Consider the following 23,652-nt stretch of genomic DNA (forward strand, 5'->3'; position numbering starts at 1 on the left):
CGGTTCGAGGCCAGCCCGAGCTGAGCAGCCGCTAAGCTGCCAATAGGTAGCAGGATGGCTCAGCTAAAAAAAAAAAAAAAAAAAAAAAACCCAAACAAACCACAGATGGTCGGTCCAGCCCATGGGGCCCAAAGGGAGCGAAAACCACATTTAGTGCAGTAGGGGAAAGGGACACGAACCAGACGGGAGGGCAGAGAGCAAAAGGAGGGCCAGGGCTGGGCAGGGGTCTCTGATGGTCTCTGATGAGCATGGCCCCCCAGGTGGTGGGAAGGTGGACTTTGACGACTTTGTGGAGCTGATGGGCCCCAAGCTGCTGGCAGAGACGGCAGACATGATTGGTGTCAGGGAGCTGCGGGACGCCTTCCGAGAGGTGCGGTCACTGGGGCTGGAGGGCGGGCAGGGGCCTGCGTGTCTGCTCTGAGTGAGGGGCTGAGTGAATGAATGATTCGGTTGGTGACCCAACTCCACAACCAACGCTGCCACAGTTTGACACCAACGGGGATGGCTGCATCAGCTTGAGTGAGCTCCGGGCAGCCCTCAAGGTCCTGCTGGGGGAACGCCTCAGCCAGCGGGAGGTGGATGAGATCCTCCAAGACATTGACCTCAACGGGGATGGCCTGATTGACTTTGAAGGTACCACCTGCCACCACACACCCTGGAAGGTTTCTAACAGATAAAGAATGATAAAGGCAGCATTACCGCTGTGTGCCAGGCCCTCTGCTAAGCATGCCTGAGTCCTCTCCCAGAAGGAACTATTATCATCCCCATAAGCAGAAGAAAGTCAGTACTTAGACAGCACTATGGGTGCTCAGCAAAAGGGAGTGGATGGAGCCAAGATTTGAGTCCAGGGAGCCTGATACAGAACCCAGTTCTTCCTCTACATTGCTTTCCCACAGGAATTAAATAACCATAGGAAGCCAAGGAAAATCAGTATGTAGGAATTCTCCGAAGTAGGCCACCAAATTGTTCCTGAGCTTCCTAGCGGCCAAAGCAAAGAGGAAAACAGGTTCAGTTACAAGATGCTTTTTTGTCCATAAGACAAAGCCCCTCTTCCTAACCCAGAGACCTATTCCCTATCAGATCCAGGGGACTCCCTTGCAGGCCCTGCCCTTGACCGAATTCCCTCCCACCTCAAGGCCAATCTGTTGGCTCCACCCTTAGTGGGGTCCAGAGAGCAGACCGGAAACCTTGGCTTTGTCCTGGCAGAGTTTGTGCGAATGATGTCTCGCTGAGCCTGCACAGAAGCTGGAGGCAGCAGAGAGGACTTGGGACCACAGCCACTGCCCACCAGTGTGTTCCCGGAAGCCCATAGCCTCAGCTGGCCCCCTGCACCTCTCCTCTCCGCCTGTGTGCAATGCCCTTGTCTGCCTGCACCCCCATCCCCACCCCCACTCCTCCACCAAGCCCCTTGCTCATTTCTGTTTGTCTGACAATAAAGTACCTTTATACCTGGGGAGATGGCTTTCACCTCTCACTTCCTCACCCTGGAGGACTCAGTATGTGGTCCCCAAAAGTTCTGTCCTAGGCCACAAGCTCCCTCGACTGTGTGCTCTGGGTGGGCAGGGGCCCTCTCTGGATCCTGGATGCAGCCCACAGCAAGTGTTAGGAAATGTTCCTGGATGAGTAAACCCAACCTGCTTCTCTCAGAACTGGATGTATGTTGGACCCTCATCCTGTGAATGACCCCTACCTGGTCCCGGGTTACACTAGAGGGTGGGGCAAGTGTGTGAGGGCTTTTCCCAAGCTCCGTTTCATTTACTCTTGGAGGAGTGCTGCTCAGAGCCCTTCGAGAAAGAACTTTAGTTCTTCCCAGCTTTAATTCTCAGCTGGGAGGAGTGAGTTAGCTGTCAGGCTCTGGCTATGGGCCCCTTCAGGATATACCTCAGCTCCTAGGCTGCCGTCTAGTTCTTCCCGGAGCCCCCAGCTACTGACCAAGCATGATGCAAGCTAGGATGTGCACATTTCTGCTTGACTCAAGGCTCCTCTCCTGGGTGGTGGCTGCCTCAACTCCCCTTATGCTAGCCAAGGCATGGTCAGGCCAGTCTCAGATCAGAAGCCCTCCTGCCAATCCTGCTTTCTCGCCTTCTCTGTCTTGCATTCCTAAATAACTTCATCTCAGCGTCTGCTTCCTGGAGGACCTGAATGGTGTGTCTCCTCACTCCAATCCTGCCCTGGTCTTCATAGCCCCATTTTCCAGATTGAGGAAACCGAGAGGCCCAGTCTACGTGACTTGCTAGAGGTCACACAGCCCTACTGCCATCTCTCCCCAATAGTCCATGCAGCACACGCTGCCGGATTAGTCTTCCTAAAACACTGCTTGCATTTTGTGACACTCTGTTCAGGAACTGGCCGTGATCCCCCATGGTCCCAGGTTGACCCAGCTCCTTCGGCTGGCACCAGAACATTCCTGGAGGACAAGGGACTGGCATAAAGTCCCACACAATTAGGGTGAAGGGGAGGTAGGACTTGCACTCAGGCCTGGGGACTCTAAAATCACAGTGCCAACGAGAGAGGGAGCCTCAGGGTCAGACTGAACCCAGGATGGGCCTCAGCCTTTTCTAACGACAGCAAAGGCCTGGTCTACAGAGCATGGCCTGACCGGCCGCTGCTGAGCCCTGCCAGGAGGCCTGAGGAGCCCTGACTTCCTGGTCGGGAAGGGGTGAGAGCTCCCAGACCCGTGTCTGGTCCTCACCATCTCTGCTGCCAACAGATGCCCTGGGACAGAGCAGGCATGCAGCCACCGGTGCCCTGCCCAGCCCAGAGCCTGGACACTAAGGTGCTAGGGCCGGCTGCAGCTTCAGCACCACTCTCCTGGAAGATCCCCATTAATCCTTAATCCTCAATTAGGAGACCTCTCCTGCCAGTCAGTCTGGCAGGCCTGGGGATGGGGAGGAGAGGCCCCCGGCTTGCAGCTTCGCTGAGAGCCATGGCCCCACTTCCTTCCCGCAACCCTCCACCGTTGATACAGACGGCATTGCTGTTGAGGTGTCTGTCTTCTTTGCAGGGGCAGGGGAGGGGGATACTGATGAACATATGTCAGGGGAAGACCAGAACCCCGCTCAGAGTCAGCCTCCCACCACCCTCTGGTCCCCAGCCTGGCAGGCTCTGCAGTTAGGGGGTTGAGGGGGTTGCTGGGATGGTCTTCATCGTCTACAGTGTGTCTGCTGGCACCAGAAGTGACCACAGCTCTCCTCCCATCCCAAAAAGGCTGGTAGCACAGAAGGACCCAATAGAAAACAAGCTGGAGCAGAGGCCGGGGCCAGAAAAGAACGGGGAACAGGCCAAGCCTGTGCTGAGCTGAGAACCCCTTCCTCACCTAGGAGGGGCACCTGCCGCCCTGCTTCACCAGCTGTGGCCAGTCAGAGCAAGCCAGAGTCACGAGATCTGGTTTCCCAAGAGAAGTAGATTTAAACTATTTAAATCTACTTTAAACAGTTTGAATATAACATACATTCAGTAAGGCATGTAAATCTTGTGTACCAGCTCAATGAATTCTTACCTGTGTATGCACCCAGGTAACCATCAGGATGTTACATCCACATACTTCAGAACAGTTCTGGGTTTACAGAATTATTTTGAGGCTAGTACACGAAATTCCCATATACCCCACGTCCAGCTTCTCCTATGTGTTAGGCAAGGTTCTCCAGAGAAACAGAACTAACAGGGTGTGTGTGTGTGTGTGTGTGTGTGTGTGTGTGTGTGAAGATATTTATTATAAGGAATTGGCTCAGGTGAGTATGGGGGCCAAGCCATCCCAAGACCTGCAGTCAGCAAGCTGGAGACCCAGGAGAGCCCGTGGTGTAGCTCCAATTCATCCCAAGGCCTGAAAAACCAGGCAAGTTGATGGTGTAAGTTCCAGCCTGAGGGCAGTAGGACACAAATGTTCCAGCTCATGAGGCAGGCAAAGTTTCCACTTACTCTGCCTTTTTGTTCTACTCAGGTCTTCAACTGATTGGATGAAGCCCACCACATTGGGAAGAGCAATCGGCTTTACTTAGTCCACTGATTCAACGGATGTTAACCTCATCCAGAAACACCCTCACAGCCACATTCAGATCATGTTTGACCAAATGTCTGGGAACCCCGTGACCCTGGTCAAGTTGATATAAAATTAACCATCATTCTAGTTTTAACATCTTACATTAGAATGGTACATTTGTCAAGGTTCGTGAACTAATACGGATACATTATTATTAACTGAAGTCCACATTTTATGCAGGTTTCATCAGTTTTCCCGATTGTTCTTTTTCTGTTCCAGAATGCCACCCAGGACACCGCATTACATTAGGCATCAGGTCTCCTTAGGCTCCTCTTGGCTGTGATGGTTTCTCAGTCTTTCTTTTCTTTTCTTCCTTCCTTTCTTCCTTCCTTCCTTCCTTCCTTCCTTCCTTTTTTTATCTTTTTAATGATCTTGACAATGTTGAGGAGGATTGCTCAGGTACTTCATATAATGTTCCTAATTTGGGAATTTGTATGATGTTTTCTTCATGATTAGTCTGGGGTTATGGGTTTGGGGGAGGAAGACCACAGAGGTAAGGTGACATTCTCATCCCATCGTATCAACATGACATCGCTATTGCTGTTAGTTTTGATCACCTGGCCTGAGGCAGCGTTTATCAGATTTCTATAGTATAAAACTACTCCTTTTGTTTTCTCCTTTTACGTACTATACTGTTTGGAAGGAGGTCACTCACTGTGCACAGCCCACACTTAAGGACAGAGTGTTGACATAAATTACTCAGAATTCTTCTGTACAGATTTGTTTCTTCTCCCCACTTTTTTGTTTATTCAATATCAATTATATATTTATATCCATAGGGGCTCATAGGTATTTATTTTATACTTTAGTTTTAATCCAATACTATTTTATTTTGTTGTTCAAATAGTCCCAGCTTTGGTTCTTTCACGGACTCCTGTCTCCCTTTGACATACCCTCTTCATTGTGGGGGTTTTGTTTCTGTTGTTAGGGTTTTCTTACTTTCTTCACTACAAGATGCTCCAGGATCATCTTGTACATTTCCTGCCCCAGTCCTAGAAGCAGCCATTTCTGCAAGGAACTCTGGTTCATTTCATTAGAGAATGGTGTTAGAAACCAAGATCTGGATGCTAGGCTGCTGCTAGGCCTCCTCAGCCAATAGAATGAGGAGGTGTGTGTGTACATTAACCTGTGTATATACACATTTATAAATGTTTCTGCATGTAACCAACTGTATCTATATTAAGCTAAACATGAGATCATACTGATGTCTCCAGTTTCGATCCACTACCACATGGACCAGTTTTAGCTGTAACTTCTTATTCCAGCAATAAGAAATAATCCATTCTACATCTACGTAATTTTCAATTCTAGTGTACGTGTGTAGTGGTTTCACAATTATTAACCCATACCCCCATGGAAAACCACTTTATAAACTGGAGTACAATGCTACGTGCAGTTCCTTTTGCCTTTATTCTTACAGACTCCACTCATTTCCAGATTAGCACCTTATTACCTTACCCCTTCAGAGAGACTGTTTCATACATTTGTCACACAGCTAGGGTTTTTTTTGTCATACTGTGCATCCCAACCTGGGATCCCTGACCGCCTAAATGATTTCTTTTAATTTGCACACATTAAAGTTTGCTCTTTGACAAATGCTTAATGTCTGGCATTCACCATTACAGTATCATACACAATAGTTTCACTGCCCTAAAATAAAGTCTCCTATGCTTCATCTATTCCAGGGGTTGGCAAACTTTTGAGACGGAAGAGCCAATCCTGTCCCTCACAACAATTTAAAAATTATTCAAGAGCCATAAAACAAATGAAATCACCATTATGTGAATAATATCCTTTAAAAATTTTATAAATGAAACTATGATAGTTCTATTTTCATTTTCAATTTTACTTCAGAGCCACATGTACGTACCCAAACAGCCCCATGTGGCTCGCGAGCCACAGTTTGCCGACCCGTGATCTATTCAATTCTACCCCTTAGCACCCTAGCAAGCAGTAATTTGTTTACCTTCTGTATAAGTTTGCCTTTTCCAGAATGTCATACAATTGGAATCATACAGTATGTGGCTTTTTCAGGCTGGCTTCTTTCATGTAACAATACGCCTATCCGTGTCCTTTCATGGCTAGATAGGTAACTTCCTTTTATAGCTGAATACTCCATTGTACTGACATATCAGTTTATTTGTCCATTCACCTATTGAACTCCACCTCCTCTGGGAAGACTCAGTTTGATGTCACCAGGCAGGCTCCTTCCTCTAAGTCCCAATGCACCTTTCTCAATCTCCACATTTTCTTACTGTACTGTGCGCCTTTACTTCCGTGTCTCCCTTGAGACTAGGAGTTCCTTGAGGATAGAGGCCACGGCCATTCATTTCCATATCAGCATCAGTGTTCAGCACAAGGCCTGAGATAGAGGATGGAGTTAGAAAATGTTTGTTGAATGAATGAATGAATGACCTGGGGATGAGAAAAATCTACAGACTTGGGGGGCATGAAGGGCACACAAGGCCAGAGAAGTCTGGGGAGAAGTAGCCTGGGAGAAAGGGCTAGTGTTTGGAGGAGAGGGTAGTGAGGGATGAGATTTGAGGCGGGGGGGGGGGGGGAAGGGTGTCTGGGTGGAGAAATGGAAAGGTTTTGAGACACTGGAGTGGGACAGAAGAGAAGGAAACAATAAACCCTTTATGAATATTCATTTAATCCACACAACAATCCTATGACAGTTATTACCATCCCCATTTTACAGATGGAGAAACTGAGTCATATTGAGGTGAGCAATTTGCCGAAGGGGAGATTGCTAGTAGGGGTGGCGTGAGATTTAAACCGTCAGTTTGACTCCGGTAGGTACTGTGTCCATGATCCATTTGCTACAGGGACTGGCATGCAGTATTTAACGAAGGTTTGCTCTTCCTGCTACTGTCATTATGGGGCACAAGCGTGGGGCGCTGGGGGAGCAGGTTGAAGGGTCTTTGAAGTCGCCCTTGGACCTAACGCCAGCGTAGACAGGAGAACCAAGGAATTTGAGAAGGTAGAGGTGCGGTGGTGGCGTTGATGAGGAACCCATTGCCATGGAAACAAACGAAGGCTTTAGGAGGGCGCATGCGCAGATCCGGCACAGGTTGTTGAACCGGTGAAAGGTGACGTAAAAGCGCACGGGGTGGGGCGCAGGGCTCGGAACGTCAAAGCCCAGCGTCCTCCGACATCCGGAGCAGAGAAAAGGTGCGTTGCGCGGCGGCGACAGCAGCCCCAGCTGAACCAAGACCCTGCGACGCGGAGCTGACGTGCGAAGCAACGCGAGTGAGGCGTGAGGGCGGTGCCCGCGCCCGTGAAGACCTCCTCCGCACAAACCGCGGCGTACCAGACCCAGGTCCGGGCTTCCGAGGCCCCGCCTCTCGGGCCTTGGGACTAATCGGATAGAGAGCGCGCGGGCCCTGGCCGCGAACTCGCCAATTGCGGAGGGCGTCGGCCACCGCCCAATCCGAAGCAGACAGGTGCGAGGTCCGGAAGGCGGAGACCAATCAGCAGCCGTTGCGACCTGTTGGGGTCGTTTTTGGCCAATGAGGAGGCCCGAGTGACATCTTCTCTCACCAATCGGGAGTGAGTGAGCGTTTGTGCCCGCCCGCCCTTCCGGCCTGAGCTCTATTTACCAGGGGCGTGCAGCCCGCCTGCCAATCAGAGCGCGGCTGAGTGGCCAGGCAGCCAACCCCGGAGGAGCGGCCGGCCGGTGTCCGCCGCACCCAGGAGTTGGGGATGTCCTACAAACCCATCGCCCCCGCCCCCAGCAGCACCCCGGGCTCCAGCACCCCTGGGCCCGGCACCCCAGTTCCTACAGGTGAGGATCCAGTTCCACCCCTGCTCGCCTGTCCGGGCGGTCGAGGTGTCGAAGAGAAGACGGCCTGAGTTCTGCAGTACTGGGCCTGTCACCTATCCTCCCTGAGCCTCACTTTGCTGGCCTGTGAAGTGGGCGTGGTCGTGTAAGGGCTTGGAGGGATGCAGGGTGGGGGGGGGGGTTGTCCCTGAAGTTGAGCAGCCTGGAATGAAGCATCTCTTTGGAAGGAATCGGGAGAATCCGGTCGGGGGCTTGGAGAGCTGGGAGGCGGCGTCCCTGTCCCGCGCTGACCTCTTAACTCGCGCATGTTGCAGCCGGAAGTGTCCCATCGCCGTCGGGCTCGGTGCCGGGAGCCGCTGCCCCTTTCAGACCACTGTTTAACGACTTTGGACCGCCCTCCATGGGCTATGTGCAGGTGAGTGGGACCTAGGGAATTGCCTATGATTGGGGACTGGAGGCCCCCCGGGGCCTGAGCTCACCTCCCTGTTCTCTTTCGACATAGGCAATGAAGCCCCCCGGCGCCCAGGGTTCCCAGAGCACCTACACGGACCTGCTGTCTGTCATTGAGGAGATGGGCAAAGAGATCCGGCCCACCTATGCTGGCAGCAAGAGCGCCATGGAGCGCCTTAAGAGAGGTGAGTGAGAGCAGGTTCACCCACTCCCCTCATCCCACCCCGTTCCCCCAGGAAGGAAGGACATCTGGAGGCCACCGGAGCCAAGCCTAGACTAGGGCCAGGATCACTATCCAGAGGTGTACTGAATTGAATTGAACCTGAGTCAGCTTCCAGGGAAGGACCAGGGGATTTGTATTTAAACAGGGCAAATTTGAGGATTAGCCGAACCTCTCATCTCATCCAGCCCTTCATTAGATTATAGTCCCTCTTACTGAAAGGAACGGGGTAGGGAGGGAGGGGTCTTGTCCTGGAGGGTGGGGGTGGGACTGTGGAGGGTCGCTGTGACCCTGTATGTTACTTCCCCATCCCCACTCCCACCCCCACCCCAGGCATCATCCATGCCCGGGCCCTAGTCAGAGAGTGCCTGGCAGAAACAGAGCGGAACGCCCGCACGTAACAGGACGCGCCTCCGCCTCCAAGTCTGGACCTTTTCCGGCCACTGCAGGTCACCTGCTTCTCCCTGGCCTTTACCCCGAGTTGCACTTCCTGTCCTGTGTTCCTTGGTGGGTGCCCTCCAGAAACCAGGGGTGGTTCACTCCAGTCGGCAGCACTAACTGCAGTAGTTAGCAGCAAGGTCACTGTGAGTCCCATCCATGACCTGCCAACAGCGTTGATCCAACTGGAACTTTCTCCTTTCTGTGGCCCCCACCACTCAGCACTTACCCAGGACTTCTCACCACTTTGTCCCAGACCACTTCTCCCCCAGTGGGGCCTCAGAAGGCCTGACACCTCCCTGCCTTGTGTCCTGGGCCATAGCCACTCTTTTCTCAGTGTGTCTTTTGCTAAACATGCCCTTTTTGTATAAATAAAAGATAATTTGGAGTTGTTCTCTCAGCTCTTAGTCTTTCTGAGTCTGGTACTTCTACTAAGCCTGGGTGGTCCATGAAGAAAGAGAAGACTCGGAGGGTGGGAGAGAGGTGGACTGAGCCTGGCCCAGCCTTACACACACACCCCACCCCACCCGGCCCTTGTCCGTTTACTTTGGGAGGGACCCTGCCACTGTCAGCCCTCAGCCTTCCCAGCTGTAAGTAGTGGCAAGAGTTGAGCTCCAGTAGCTGAAGCCCTGCCCTCCTTCACATGGTGCCACCAGGGGGCAGCACAAGGCTTCGGCCTCCTCCACAGCTGGAGGGCAATGTCACCAGCCTGGGCCTAGAGGGCTCTACCTCTGGATTAGCAGTGATGCTTGGCAGGGTGGAAATGCCAGTTTACTTAAGCCACGCCCTCACATGCCTTAATGCCCTAACGTTCTAAAGTGAATCAGCCCTGGAGGCTGAATACACACGATCTCAGACTCCGCAGATAGGAGTCTGCGCTGTCTCTTCCCTCCCCCTGCACTGCCTAGCACCTGTGAAGCAGAGCCAAGGGGAGAGGGCAGGCTTCCAACGTGGTTGAGACCCAGCTCGGTGCTGCCATCCACTGTCCCAGCACCTTGAGTGAACTGGGTGTGGTCCCACGATCACAGCCCTCAGGTGTCTCAGCCTTTGCCCACGGTCTGTTGGCTGGTTGGCCAGACTTGTGGACCCGGAAGGTATAGGTGGGGCCCCACTGAGGGGCCAGTCCTAGGATCCTGAGTGACTGCGGGCCTCTGCCTGGGTGTGTAGCTGAGTAACCCTAGATGTCTGGGGAGCTGGAATAGTCAGACCAGCTTCTGGCCAGACTTTGATGGGGGGAGGCATGTCCCCTACCCTGGGTCTGGCTCAGGTTTTAGGGGCTAAGGGAGGATGGGGCTGGGACCCTGCTATATTTCCCTAGCACATGGAAAGGTTGGGCTAGGGTGGAGACAGAAACCAAGAGTGCTTCGGGGATCCCGCAGAGCACAGAGGGAGTAAAACGCCGCCGGCATTTGGAGAACGGCTTCTTCCCCTGCTGCCTTGGGGAAGGAAGGCAGGGGCCGCCCTCCTCCGCCGCGGGCGGGGCTGCCCGGACCCTGCAGGGGTGGGGAGGGCCCGCCGAGCCCAGGAAGGGGGCGGGGCGGCCGCAGTGACGCGACGGGAGGCAGGGAGGGACGGCAGGGCGCCGGCGGGCGGACGGGGAGAAAGGTCGGGGCCATGGGCCCGCGCTGCGCTTCCAGAGGGTCCGGCCACTGCTGGAATCCGAGGCTGGGGTTGGGGGCGCGCCGGTCTCCGACCTGCAGCCCCTCCGCCCCCGCCTGTACCCAGTGAGGGGCGCCCGCCCTAAACTAGAGGTGAGCGGGGACGTCGGCGGACAGCCCAAGAGCACGGCGGGGGACGGGGACGCCGGGGAGCAGAGGGAAGTGGGGACAATGGGGCCTCTCGCCTGCTCGCTGGGTGCGAGGTGGTGGGGTAGGATGGGTGCCTGCAACGGAACCGGGGCGCGGGTGGACTGAGCGGGTCTCTCAGGGCCGGGGCCCGTGGGATACCAAGTGGAGCCACTCTTGCCTTAGCCCGAAGAGGGGGTCAACCCCTAGGAAGGACTATGGGGTGGCTGCATAGACAAGTGCCGGGGGTTCAGGAAGGATGATGGGGAGGCGGGAGTCGAGCACTGGGCTGCCGGCCAGGGTGGGGAAGGCGGGTCTGGCGGGTGGAGGGGTTCTTTACCTGGTCTTAGAAAGAAGGTTCAGGTGCTGGGGTGTGGGGAACACTGACAGATGCTAAGAGGAGGGGCGCACCGGGCTGCTCCTAGGAGAGACACCCTGGGGGACAAGGTTTTAAGTAGACGCAGGGAGTAGGGGGACACGGGACCCCACCAACTCTGGGAAAGGGATCGTAGCGAGTGGCCCTGAGGGGCCGACTGTGGAAGGCAGGACCGGAAGGAGGGGTCCGGGGGGCGGGTCCCGGGGGGATGCTGTTTCGAGGGGGCTTAGGACGCGGAGGGAAAGGCGAGGCTGGCCGGCTCGCGCTGCCGCTCCGGGGGGCCCGCGTCAGCGCGTGGTTGCCATGGCGACGGGCGGGTGGGGGACGGGGGCTGCGCGGAAAAGAGGTCAGCGTTCAGCCTCGCTGCGGCTCCTGGCCCCCGGCGGCACTGGCGGCGGCGCTGGGTTCGCCTCTGCCTCCCTGGTGGAGGGCCCGGGCATGGGGTCCTGTGGCCCGAGCCCCTTGGCCTGCGCACAGGGCTCGGGGCTGCGCGCCGCCGCCCCGCACTGACGGCGGTGCCGTGCCCTGCGCCAGGCGGAGCGGAGGCCGAGCGCGGCCGGCCGAACGCTTTCAGGATGCTCATCAAGGAGTACCACATTCTGCTGCCCATGAGCCTGGATGAGTACCAGGTGGCCCAGCTCTACATGATACAGGTGAGAGCAGTGGGAAGCGGGAGACCAATGGGGGCCATACTTCATGATGGGGTAAGGGCAGGAGAACGCAGGCCCCACCTGGGGCAAGCGGCTGGGCCCAACTCAACCACGGCTACTCCTGTTCCGGGGCTTGAAAGGGCTCAGAGGCCAGAGGAGGAGAGCGAGGTCACCCTTCGGATGGGGGAAGAGGGGGAGGGCTGTGGGAAAAGGGGCAGAAAGGCATAGCCGTGCCTCCCCACCCCCCAAGTGCCCAGCCCATGCTGGGTGCTCAGCCCATGTCTGATCTCCGTTAATCTTCCTTCGAATATGTAATCCCATGGGGGTAGGGAACGGAATGCATGAGGAGGCTAGAGTGAGAGGCAGGAAGTGAGGAGGGGTCGTAGGTGGTCCCCAAAGGGTGCAGGATCCTGGCAAGCTCAGGTCAGGAAGACGGGATGAGGATCAGGCACGGAAACTGTGACATAGAGGGGCAGGCAGAGACCCCAGAGGATAAGGGAGGAGGTCTGGGCTAAGAGGAAGGGGGTAGGGGTCTGAGCTTGGGCTGTGAGAAAAATGGGCCGGGGCAAGCTCTCAGGGAGGGTTGGTACCAGCCCTCAGGGAGGCCTTTTGCAGAAGTGTTCCCCCAGAAGTATAGGAACAGTCTGCAGAAATGAGAGCCAGGATCCAGCCTCAGGGGGCATCCAGCCTCAGGGGGCAGAGTGAGCCAAGTCTGGGCTCCAGAGCTATAAAAGGGCAGGATTTGAGTGCTCTCAAACTACGAGAGGGTATGGCAGGAACTGATCATGGGGTCCCACAGTGGGGGGACCAGGTTCAGGTCCTCAGAGACATGGGGTCCCTTTTACTCTCCTCCATTCTCCCAGTCCACCCACCTTGGCCTCCTTGCTGCCCCTTGGAGTATGTGCAGCATGCTGTCACCTCAGGATCTTGCACTGGCTTCCCCTCGGACTTGAATACTTCCACCCACCCCACATCCACTCAGTACCCTCCCTTCCTTCCTCCAAGTCAGGTTCAAATCATAATCATGTTGCCTTCCCGTGAGGCCTTCTCTGACCATCTGTGGAAATTGCAATCTTCAACTCAATCCCCCTTACTCTATTCTATGCCTTTTTTTCCCCATAGAACTTATCACCTTATGATTTGCTTTTTTCTGTGTTTGTCCCCTCCATTTGAACATAAGTTCTATAAGGGCAGGAGTCTTTGTTCTGTTCATCACCAGATCCTGATTAATAGAATCCCAAACAATACCTAGAATAAAGCAGACACTCAACCCTGTGGGGGACGGGACAGCAGCTGTGATTCTGATCCCAGGAGCTGCAGGGAGCCAGGGTCAAGTTTCAAAGAGTGGGAAAAACTAGGACTAGAGCCCCTGAGCTGTGTGAGGGGCCAGGCCAAGCTGGGGGTCCCAGGAGCTGAGCCTGAGCTGCGCATTCTGCTCTGCCCCGGACTACAGAAAAAGAGCCGGGAGGAGTCGAGTGGTGAGGGCAGTGGCGTGGAGATCCTGGCCAACCGGCCCTACACAGATGGGCCCGGCGGCAGTGGGCAGTACACACACAAGGTGTACCACGTGGGCTCTCACATCCCAGGCTGGTTCCGGGCACTGCTGCCCAAGGCGGCCCTACAGGTGGAGGAGGAATCCTGGAACGCTTATCCCTATACCCGAACCCGGTGAGTGGGTGGGTTGGGCCTGGAGCCACAGGGAAACAGCCCTGGTAGGTGCAATAGTGACCCTTGGCCCTGTCCTCTGCCCAGGTACACCTGCCCCTTCGTGGAGAAATTCTCCATTGAAATAGAGACCTATTACCTGCCCGATGGGGGACAGCAGCCGAACGTCTTTAACCTGAGTGGGGCTGAGAGGAGACAGCGCATCCTGGGTGAGGCCTGGAGCCAGTAGGGGGACCCTGGAGACCCCCTCGGGCCACCTGAATCCTCATGGGCAGCCTCTGACAAGTTTCAGGCTCTCTCTGGGCCTTGACTTCCGGTCTTCAAAAGGCTGCCCTCTGGTCCCAAGGCAGGGAAGGGGTGGCGAGGGCTGGAGGGGGCTGGCGGTGCTCAGTGGTGCTGGAACCCCCTCAGACACCATCGACATCGTGAGGGATGCAGTGGCCCCAGGCGAGTACAAAGCAGAAGAGGACCCCCGGCTGTACCGCTCAGTTAAGACAGGCCGAGGACCGCTGGCTGATGACTGGGCACGCACGGCATCCCAGTCAGGGCCCCTCATGTGTGCCTACAAGCTGTGCAAGGTGGAGTTCCGCTACTGGGGCATGCAAGCCAAGATTGAGCAGTTCATCCACGATGTTGGTGAGCCCCAGCTGCAGGAGGTCCCGTGTATCCAGCATGCACCAGACCCTGTGTGTGAGCCAGGATGCTCCCAGGCTACAGGAGCCACACAAGCATAAAACCATCATTGCCATTTGATGTGGCGAGCGCTGAGGCGCAGAGGGAAGCAACACAGCCTGGCTGGGGGCTAGGGGAGACTAGTCTTGAGGTACAGGTAAGAGTCAGGAGGGCAAGAAGCTGGTGACATGATCTTCAGGTCTAAGATTCTAAAATGTTCTGTGAGTCTCAGGAGGGTCACTAGCCCTAACTGGCAACATGCTAAGAAATGCAGGCTGTGACTCTGATGTCATTCTCTCAGGGTCCCTCCCACGCTCAACGCCCACAGTCCCATCCTCTGGCCCTAGTATCCAGGAGCCTGTGTTTCCAATTAAACCAATTCCACAGATCCTGCAGCTCAGCCCTGCCCCATCTCCCAGGTCTATAAGGGTGGGCCACCTGCAGGTAGAAGAATCCCTGGATAGGGGTGTCCAGGGGCCTGGGTTCCACTCTACAACGGACTCTCATGGAAACTCCAGTGAGCCACTTCCCAACTCTGCACCTTAATTTTCCCTTCTGTAAACGAGGAGGAGGTTGGGCCAGATATTAAAAGCTAATGATCACAGATCCTTTGCTAATCACTTATCATGCGAGATCTCCTTTGACACCCACAACACCCCTCAAGGGAAAGACTATTATTATTCCCATTTTACAGATGAGGAAATTTGCTTACAGAGTAATACAGGCTCCTTGTCTTGCATTTGGAAAAATACCAAAGAGCACAAATAAAATAAAAATCACCCACATATAACCATTATTAAGATTTTATATACTCTCTTCCAGAAGTTTAAAATTCAATCATTATTACTTTATTTCCTAGATATTGAGGCTTCTAACTATTCCTCTGCTTAAGATGAAAATATCCCAGAATGGGTATCATCTTTCACGACAACCTTCATTAAGTGCCAACACTTCCATTAACTATTAACACCTTCATTAACCAGCAACAATTTCATTAACTGTTAACGCCTTAATTGTTAACTCCTCTGAAGAAATCAGCAGGAAGCCAAATGAAAGAGAAGAACAAGCAGCTTCCTGGAGGGTGGGGTGGGGGTGGGGTCAGTGCTCAGAGTCTGGATGTCCAGAGGGATCTAGAAGCAGTGGGCAGGGAAGAAGGTGGGGCAGGAAGACAGGTGGCCTGGTTTCCACTCCCATCCCCTAGATAGCACTCGCCCTGCCCTACTTTGTGGCTCTGGGTGGGTGCTGTGCCCAGGGGACCCATTACCCAACCTCGAGGGCCTGGCATGTGGCTGTTGTGGCAAGGAAACTCGTGTTGGGGGGCATTGTTCTGATGCCTGGGCACCTACAGGTCTACGTCGGGTGATGCTGCGAGCCCACCGGCAGGCCTGGTGCTGGCAGGATGAGTGGACAGATCTGAGCATGGCCGACATCCGGGCATTGGAAGAGGAGACCGCTCGCATGCTTGCCCAGCGCATGGCCAAGTGCAACACTAACAATGAGGGGCCTGAGGCCCAGCCCCCAGGGAAGGCATGCACTGAGGCTGGGGCTGGGACCAGCCACGTTGGCACCTCTGGTGGGCCCGAAGCCCCCCTTGGCCCCGATGCCTCACCTGATACCAGCTTTGGCAAACAGTGGTCCTCATCCTCCCGTTCCTCCTACTCATCCCAGCATGGAGGTGAGGCTGAGGCACAGGGAAGGGAGGGAGTGACCCTCACGCGGGATTCCCAGGCTGAGGCTGATGTGGCCCTGCAGGGGGCGTGTCTCCCCAGACCTTGTCCGAGTGGCGCATGCAGAACATTGCCCGTGACTCTGAGAACAGCTCTGAAGAGGAGTTTTTTGATGCCCATGGTCAGCACTGTGGGCCCTGGTGGGCGTGGGGGTGTCCCTGAGAAGCTCCTCCCACCCAATGACCCAGCTCCTTGTCCCTTCAGAAGGCTTCTCTGACAGTGAAGAAATCTTCCCCAAGGAGATGACCAAGTGGAACTCCAATGACTTTATCGACGCCTTTGCCTCCCCAACGGAGGCTGAGGGAGTGCCAGGTAAAGATCCTGAATTAGATTGCCGGCACTCCATATGCAGTGGGGACTCGAAGAACAAGTCAGTCCTAAGTTTAATGGGGTCCTAAGATGAATGTCAATCCAGAGAGGGTGCTCATTAAACACACTGATGTATAATGAGTAGATAATGGGTGGATGAGGAGGGATGGCTGGAGTGTATTTGGGGTGCAGCCATAGCACCAAGAATGGAGGAATTTATCTGGGTCTAGGAAGCTTTTACATGGTAGTTGACATCTAAGCTGGATTTTGAAGGATTGGACCAGCTATGTCCAACAGAACTTTCTGTGATGATGGAAGTGTTCTAGCCACCAGGCACATGTGGTTCTCAAACACTTGAAATGTGACTACGTAACTGAATTTTGTATTCTAATTCATTTCCGTTTAAAGAGGCACAAGTGGATAGTGGCTACCGTATTGGACAGAGCAGGATTAGAAGGAATTTTCCAGGCAAACAGGCGTTGTGGGGAGCGGCGTCCCTGACAGCAGCAGGACCAGCAGAGAAAAGTAAAATGACCTGGGAGAGTGGAATGAGAGGAAACAGTCAGAGGAAAGTGAGGTTTGGGGTTGTTGCTCAGGCAGACAGCAGAGCAGGAGTATCCGAAGTGTCCGATGAAGGGACCCCACAGACTCCTCAGTCTCCTTCACTGCGTGTCCCCTGTCCTATAGACCCTGGAGCCGAGGCCACCAAAGATGTCAGGGATGGGGACCAAGCAACCAGGGACTCAGAAGTGAGTATGATCAGCCACCCCATGTCACAGTTGTGCCCGCCTGCCTGCCAGGACACTGCTCTGACACCCATGGCCCCCCACTGCGCCCCGCAGGGCCCAGACGGAGCCGGGGAGCTGGGAGCCGAGGCATGCGCAGTCCACGCCCTCTTCCTCATCCTGCACAGCGGCAACATCCTGGACTGCGGCCCTGGCGATGCCAACTCCAAGCAGGCGGACGTGCAAACACTGAGCCTGGCCTTCGAGGCCGTCACCCGCATCCACTTCCCTGAGGCCCTAGGCCACGTGGCACTGCGCCTGGTGCCCTGCCCGCCCATCTGTGCTGCCGCCTATGCCCTTGTCTCCAAGTACTGCTCAGGGGTGGAAGGGTGGGGGATACACAGGGTCCCCAAGGTGCAGACATCCACCTAGGGGCTTGAGGGACCAGGAAGGCCCCCATGGGGGGAGGAGGAGGAGGCTGGGAAGCCCGACACCTGGGCCAGTCAGCCACGTGGCTGGACCTCAGTTTCTAGTCAATGGCTCCATCACAGAGGCCCACAGCACTAAGACTTGCCAGCAGGCCAAGGGGACTTGGAGGGGCTGCAGGGGGGCTGCAGGCACCTACCCACCACACCTCTTCCTCCTCCAGCCTGAGCCCCTACAGCCATGACAGTGACAGCCTATCCCGCTCCCAGGACCACATTCCACTGGCTGCCCTGCCACTGTTGGCCACCTCATCCTCCCGATACCAGGGCGCTGTGGCCACTGTCATTGCCCGCACCAACCAGGCCTATGCCACCTTCCTGCGTTCATCTGAGGGCACCGGCTTCTGTGGGCAGGTCAGTAACTAGGATGTTCCCGGGGAGCTTGCTATGCAGCCCTTTATCCGCCTGCCTCCACTGCAGCCCATCCTGATGGCGCCACCCTCTCACCCAGGTGGTGCTGATAGGAGATGGCGTCGGTGGAATCCTGGGCTTTGACGCACTCTGTCACACTGCCAGCGCAGGCACAGGGAGTCGGGGCAGCAGCCGCCGAGGGAGCATGGTCAGTGTGGCTGGACCCTGTGTCCTCAGGAGGGCGGTGTCTTTCCATGTCTAGGGCTCTGCCCACTGGAACCTGACCTCTCTGTGGGCAGGTCCCCTGCTGCCTCGTTCTGTCCCCTCTGGGGCTCTGCCCACCCACTTTCTTTGAGTCCCTGCCCAACCTCCAAGCCTCTCTCCTCACTTCCAAATAAGTAGGAATCACTTTGTCTCCAGTCCTAAGGATGTTTCTGTCCCCTGTTCCTTCTAGAACAATGAGCTGCTCTCCCCTGAGGTTGGCCCAGTACGGGATCCCCTGGCAGACGGGGCGGAGGGTCTGGGCGGAGCCAACCCAGAACCCTCAGTCCTGCCCACCCAGCGCACCCCCAGCGACGTGGCCAGTCCTGAGGCCGAGGGCTCTCAGAACAGGTGATTTTCCTGCCCTATCACCCCTACCCTGGGCTCGTGCTGGGCTGTACAGGCAGGAGCACTGAGCATCCCTCGTCCACAGCCTGCAGGTGGCCCCGATAACTGCCTCCTCCTCCGGGGAGCCCAGGCGGGCAAGCACAGCCTCCTGTCCACCCACTGCCACCTCTGAGGCTTCTGATGGCCCCATTAGCGCTGCCCGCCTGGACTTCAAGGTCTCTGGCTTCTTCCTCTTCGGCTCCCCGCTGGGCCTGGTGCTGGCTCTGCGCAAAACCGTGATGCCTGCCTTGGAGGGTGAGCCCTCAGGATGGGGGTCGGGCCGCATGTCGTCCTTCATCTGCCCCTCCCCCAGTTCTGAATGTGTCTCACCTGAGATGCTGGCAGTATTGCCATCCCTCACTGTACAAATTAAATGGCCTGGCTAGAGAGGGGCAATCTGTGGCCCAAAAAAAGGGACTAGCCAAGGCTGAGTTTCCCAAAGTGCACCAGGAGGAACTCACACTCACAGATGCTCTGTGTGAGAAGGGGTCCAACGAGCATGGAACCACTTCATCCTGAACCACCTCAACAAATCGAAGGTTCTGATCTCTTCTTAGGCAAGAGCTCTGTCTCACTAAGCAGGAGCCTGGTGGCCTCCCAGGGAGTGCAGTTTGCGAAGTGCTGGCTCAGGGTTACACAGCATGTCAGGGTGCTGCTTCCCACACTCCTTACCTCCCAGAATGCCCAGATGAACCCCTTCCCCACTTTATCTTCTGGGTACCAGTGGCCCAAATGCGCCCAGCCTGTGAGCAGATCTACAACCTCTTCCATGCGGCCGACCCCTGCGCCTGCCGTCTTGAGCCCCTGCTGGCCCCCAAGTTCCAGGCCATCGCCCCACTGGCCATACCCCGCTATCAGAAGTTCCCTCTGGGAGACGGCTCATCCCTGCTGCTGGGTATGCCCCCACCCAAGATAAAGGGGAGAAAGAGGGCATCGACAGGGAGGGGCGAGGAGGGACCCTCACACCCAGAAAACCATGAGGTAGTTCCCACATCACTGTTAACCTCTCAGGTCATCATTCCCAGGACCAGGGAGTTCAACTCCAGCCCCTGGGGAGGTCTGCCTCGCTAAGACTCTCTGACATTCTCTGCCCAGGAGCGGAGGGCAGTGGTGATGACTGGGCTAGAGAGAGGAAGCCAAGTGACACTGGAGCGCCAGTGTTTGAAAGCAGCCACCAGTGTGGGTGGGGGTGGGGGCCTGCTGTGTCTGTTTTAAGGGTGCATTGTGTCCCCTTACGCACTTGTGTTCATGTGTCAGTGTGGGGCATGTACGTGTATGCATGCAAGTGGATACCCATTTGGCTCCATGAGACAAGGGGACCTGTGTTGGGGTGGTGGAGGCAGGCATTCTGGCAAGAATGCAGCAGGCTTTGGGGGTGAGCTAAGAGGGGAGAATGTCCCCACTCTTCACTTCTACGCAGATGTGGGGCAGTTCAACCTCAGCCAAGACCTGACCAGGGAGGGCTGGCAGAGAAGATGGTGGAGGTGTGGGGGCTGAGCTGTCCTGGAGCCCCTAGGTGGGAAGATAGGAGGGCACCCTGGCCCAACCTGCTGCTGAGGTTGCCCCTCCTCCCCCAGCTGACACCCTGCAGACCCACTCAGGCCTCTTTCTGGAGGAGCTGGAGATGTTGGTGCCCTCAACACCCACCTCTGCCAGCGGTGCCTTCTGGAAGGGCAGTGAGTTGGCCACCGAGCCGCAGACCCAGCCAGCTGCCCCCAGCACCACCAGTGAGGTGGTTAAAAGTAAGTCAGCCAGCCACCCAGCCTGGGGAGGGGACCTTAATTCCACCTCCGAAGCCCAGCTGAAACACCCCTGCCCCCAGCATCCGCTCTGCAACTCCCATACCCCAACACCCAGCAAAGCAGGCTTGGAGGAAAAGAGGGCAGAGCACCCAGGGGTCAGGCAGGTAGGCACGGGTGGGAGGCCGGCCACCCTGACTCACTGCCCGCCATGGCTGTGCAGTCCTGGAGCGATGGTGGGGGACCAAGCGGATTGACTACTCGCTGTACTGCCCCGAGGCGCTCACTGCCTTCCCCACCGTCACGCTGCCCCACCTCTTCCACGCCAGCTACTGGGAGTCAGCCGATGTAGTGGCCTTCATCCTGCGCCAGGTGGGTCCCGGGATACCGGGCAGGAGATGGATGGGGAGTCGAGGGAGTCGCGAAAAGGCAGCCCCACATGACCTTACCCGGTTCTGCTCAGGTGATCGAGAAGGAACGGCCACAGCTGGCCGAGTGCGAGGAGCCATCCATCTACAGCCCCGCCTTCCCCAGGGAGAAGTGGCAGCGCAAACGCACGCAAGTCAAGATCCGAGTAGGTGCACGTCTCTCCTGCCCTCAAAAGCGAGGCCTTGGCCCCTCTCCCCAGTATCCCCGCCCCTACGGCCTTCCCGGGTCCGCCACGCCCCCTGTGGTCCTGGCCCCACCTCCTCGTGCGTCCGCCCTGCCTCCGGAAACCCCACTAGTCTCTTCCCCAACCCCTGCCAAGTCAGGTCTGGGGGGCCGCTAACCCATCCTCTGCATCCTGTCCTTTTGTGGCTCCACCCCCTCGGAACCGAACCGCAGTACATACACACACACCCACACTCAGGACCGCAGGTCCAGGTCGGCAAAAGCGCTCACCCCTCGGGCCTCAGCCCCTCTCAACACGGCAGCCCGGCTTCCTCCAGCCTCCGCCCCTGCCTGGGCTATGGTCCCCCCTCGTCAGCTCCTCCGGCATCCCCAACATCTGGTTGCGGGCTCATGCTGTCTCCTCTCGCCAGAACGTCACTTCCAACCACCGGGCGAGCGACACAGTGGTATGCGAGGGCCGCCCCCAGGTACTGAATGGACGCTTCATGTACGGGCCCTTGGACGTGGTCACACTCACCGGAGAGAAGGTTAGGACCCAGCGGCTTACGCCCAGGGTAGACCTGTCCCAGCCCTGGTCCCGCCTCCAGCTTGTGGTCCTGCCAGGTTGAGCGCCCAGCCCCATCCACCCCCGTGACAGGCCGGCCTCTGCTTTCCTCCATTCAAAGTCAGGGGGTGCCCAGGGTCTCTGCCCCATGGACCCGCTCGCCCCCCTCTCCCCACCAGGTGGACGTCTACATCATGACGCAGCCGCTGTCGGGCAAGTGGGTCCACTTTGGTACCGAGGTCACTAACAGCTCGGGCCGCCTCACCTTCCCGGTGCCCCCCGAGCGTGCGCTGGGCATCGGCGTCTACCCTGTGCGCATGATGGTCAGGTGAGCGTGGGGCAGGTCGGGCTTCTGTGGGGTGGGACTCCGCGGGTCTTGCCCCAATGCCGCTCACGCCGCCTGCGGACCACAGGGGCGACCACACATACGCTGAGTGCTGCCTGACTGTGGTGGCTCGAGGCACCGAGGCCGTGGTCTTCAGCATCGATGGCTCCTTTACCGCCAGCGTCTCCATCATGGGCAGTGACCCCAAGGTGCGCGCCGGCGCAGTGGACGTGGTCAGGTAGGAGCGGCTGCCACCTGGCTCACCGTTAAACCTGCCCTACCTCTGGTGCCTGGAGCTCACCACAGCCCTACCCCACAGGCACTGGCAGGACGCGGGCTACCTGATCGTATATGTAACGGGCCGGCCGGATATGCAGAAGCACCGGGTGGTGGCCTGGCTGTCACAGCACAACTTCCCCCACGGCGTGGTCTCCTTCTGCGACGGCCTCACCCACGACCCGCTGCGCCAGAAGGCTATGTTTCTGCAGAGCCTGGTGCAGGAGGTGCGGCTGAGAAGGGTCCCACCTCCATCCTCGCCCCTGCCCTGGGCTATAGGACGGCCCATCTGGTCCCACCCCCATCGTTCTCCGAACTCCACGGGAGAGGGCTCTTATGGCCCTGCACTCTGTGCTCCTAGAGGCCCCTAGTCCTTGGAGCCAACTAGAGATCCGTCTGGTCCCTCCCCCCTGGGGGCGTGGTGATGTAGGACTCCATGGCCCCGCCTCTGTCAAACTAGCAGGGCTCCCGAAACATCTGACCCTGGACTCCTACCAGACCTCGCCCCCAGCCCCCCAGCCCCGCCCCTGGGGCGGCTGACTGGTGTCTCCCCGCCACAGGTGGAACTGAACATTGTGGCGGGCTATGGGTCCCCCAAAGACGTGGCCGTATATGCGGCACTGGGCCTGCCCGCGAGCCAGACCTACATCGTGGGCCGTGCTGTGCGGAAGCTGCAAGCGCAGTGCCAGGTGAGGGCCAAGTGAAGGCAGGGACCAGGAGCCTGGGACTGAGGCCATAAGGATTACCTGTGTTAAGCACCTGAGGGAGGTATCTATGAGGCTGACTGGCCTCAGGAGACCTGGGCTCCTCCTAGGGCAGGGGTCATGAGCAGCTTGAAGCTGCCAGGCAGACCAAGATTGATAACTCAGGCTGGAGTGTGCTCCAACATGGCCCTGGGCACGGACCTTGACCTTTCTAAACCCCAATTTCCTGTCTGTAAAATCAAAATGATAAAATGGCACCAACCTCTACAGTTACCATGAAGATCATGTGCTTTACGGCACATCAGTGTACAGAGGGCTTCGCACCAAAGTGTTTGCTAAATGTTAGCTGGTGTTATCCGCCCCCCAAGAATCTCATTTTACAGATGAGGAAACTGAGACCCAGAGAGGAGCAGAACTAGGAGGAAAGCCTGACTCAGCCTGAGGTTCCTATCTGCTGAGAGGACTCAGAGTCAGGCTGTGCCAGGCCTAATGCAGCCAGCATTCCCCAGGAGCCTAGAGAGGACGGGGAGGGCAGTGTGGGCCTGAGACCAACATCCCCTCATCCCTACCCACCTCTGCCCACAGTTCCTGTCAGATGGCTACGTGGCCCACCTGGGCCAACTGGAGGCTGGCTCCCACCCTCACGCGCCCACGGGACCCTCGAGGGCCACCCTAGCCAAGAGCAGCTACGGCACGGCTGCCCCTGTGGACTTCCTCCGTAAACAGAGCCAGCTGCTTCGCTCAAGGGGTCCCAGCCAGGCAGAGCGCGAGGGCCCAGGGACACCGCCTACCACCCTGGCCCGGGGCAAGGCCAGAAGCATCAGCCTCAAGTTGGACTGTGAAGAGTGAGACCCAAACTGTGGCTGGACCTGGGTTATTTATTCACACATTCGAGGGGCCCACGTGGCTGTGTGTGGGAGGCTGGGGGCCCAGACCTCTGGCCCCAGCCCGGGCTCCCCGGCCGCACACCCTGCATCTTTGCCTGCCCCTCAGTGTCACTTCCCTTTCACTCGGGGAGATCCAGCCCAGGGCGGAGGGAGGACGGAGTGGAAAGGACCTAAAGGCTTTTCCAGTGTGTAAATCCAAGAAAATAAACACCACCTGCATCCTACCTGATTGCCCACCTGCC

At 56.8% G+C, this 23,652-nt stretch overlaps 3 protein-coding genes across 7 annotated transcripts in view; all 3 read left to right on the top strand.

The window, feature by feature from the left end:
- CABP2 (calcium binding protein 2) overlaps positions 1-1,443 on the top strand; it is a 5,532-nt gene extending 4,089 nt beyond the window's left edge. The window contains 3 exon segments of the mRNA XM_019645174.1: positions 163-370; positions 486-633; positions 1,207-1,443. Of these exon segments, the coding sequence (XP_019500719.1) occupies positions 163-370; positions 486-633; positions 1,207-1,232 (382 nt within the window). The 3' untranslated portion in view covers positions 1,233-1,443.
- A 5,294-nt stretch (positions 1,444-6,737) lies between these two features.
- CDK2AP2 (cyclin dependent kinase 2 associated protein 2) lies at positions 6,738-9,331 on the top strand. Of its 3 annotated transcripts, none has more exons than XM_019645140.1 (4): positions 6,738-7,826; positions 8,138-8,238; positions 8,326-8,458; positions 8,827-9,331. In XM_019645140.1, the coding sequence occupies exons 1-4, from the start codon at positions 7,745-7,747 to the stop codon at positions 8,892-8,894; spliced, it is 384 nt and encodes a 127-aa protein (XP_019500685.1). In that variant the 5' UTR covers positions 6,738-7,744; the 3' UTR covers positions 8,895-9,331. The 3 variants fall into 3 exon arrangements, with proteins under 3 accessions (XP_019500685.1, XP_019500686.1, XP_019500687.1); XM_019645141.1 differs by having other exon boundaries at positions 7,734-7,826; positions 8,051-8,238; XM_019645142.1 differs by lacking the exon at positions 6,738-7,826 and adding an exon at positions 7,833-7,968.
- Positions 9,332-10,492: 1,161 nt separating this feature from the next.
- Positions 10,493-23,634, top strand: PITPNM1 (phosphatidylinositol transfer protein membrane associated 1). 3 transcript variants are annotated; one of them, XM_019645442.1, is made up of 24 exons: positions 10,493-10,682; positions 11,626-11,744; positions 13,195-13,409; positions 13,494-13,615; positions 13,818-14,042; positions 15,427-15,753; positions 15,831-15,926; positions 16,010-16,117; positions 16,802-16,863; positions 16,957-17,207; positions 17,489-17,678; positions 17,776-17,883; positions 18,130-18,287; positions 18,370-18,578; positions 19,048-19,218; positions 19,901-20,065; positions 20,286-20,434; positions 20,526-20,636; positions 21,085-21,201; positions 21,398-21,546; positions 21,632-21,781; positions 21,863-22,046; positions 22,380-22,508; positions 23,109-23,634. In XM_019645442.1, exons 2-24 carry the CDS (start codon positions 11,667-11,669, stop codon positions 23,370-23,372), a joined length of 3,738 nt encoding a protein of 1,245 aa, XP_019500987.1. In that variant the 5' UTR covers positions 10,493-10,682; positions 11,626-11,666; the 3' UTR covers positions 23,373-23,634. The 3 variants fall into 3 exon arrangements, with proteins under 3 accessions (XP_019500987.1, XP_019500989.1, XP_019500988.1); XM_019645444.1 differs by lacking the exon at positions 19,048-19,218; XM_019645443.1 differs by lacking the exon at positions 10,493-10,682 and having other exon boundaries at positions 11,406-11,744.
- Positions 23,635-23,652: the final 18 nt, after the last annotated feature.

This window comes from Hipposideros armiger, unplaced genomic scaffold (genome assembly GCF_001890085.2).
Source record: "Hipposideros armiger isolate ML-2016 unplaced genomic scaffold, ASM189008v1 scaffold_93, whole genome shotgun sequence".
In the NCBI taxonomy this organism is placed as follows: domain Eukaryota; kingdom Metazoa; phylum Chordata; class Mammalia; order Chiroptera; family Hipposideridae; genus Hipposideros; species Hipposideros armiger.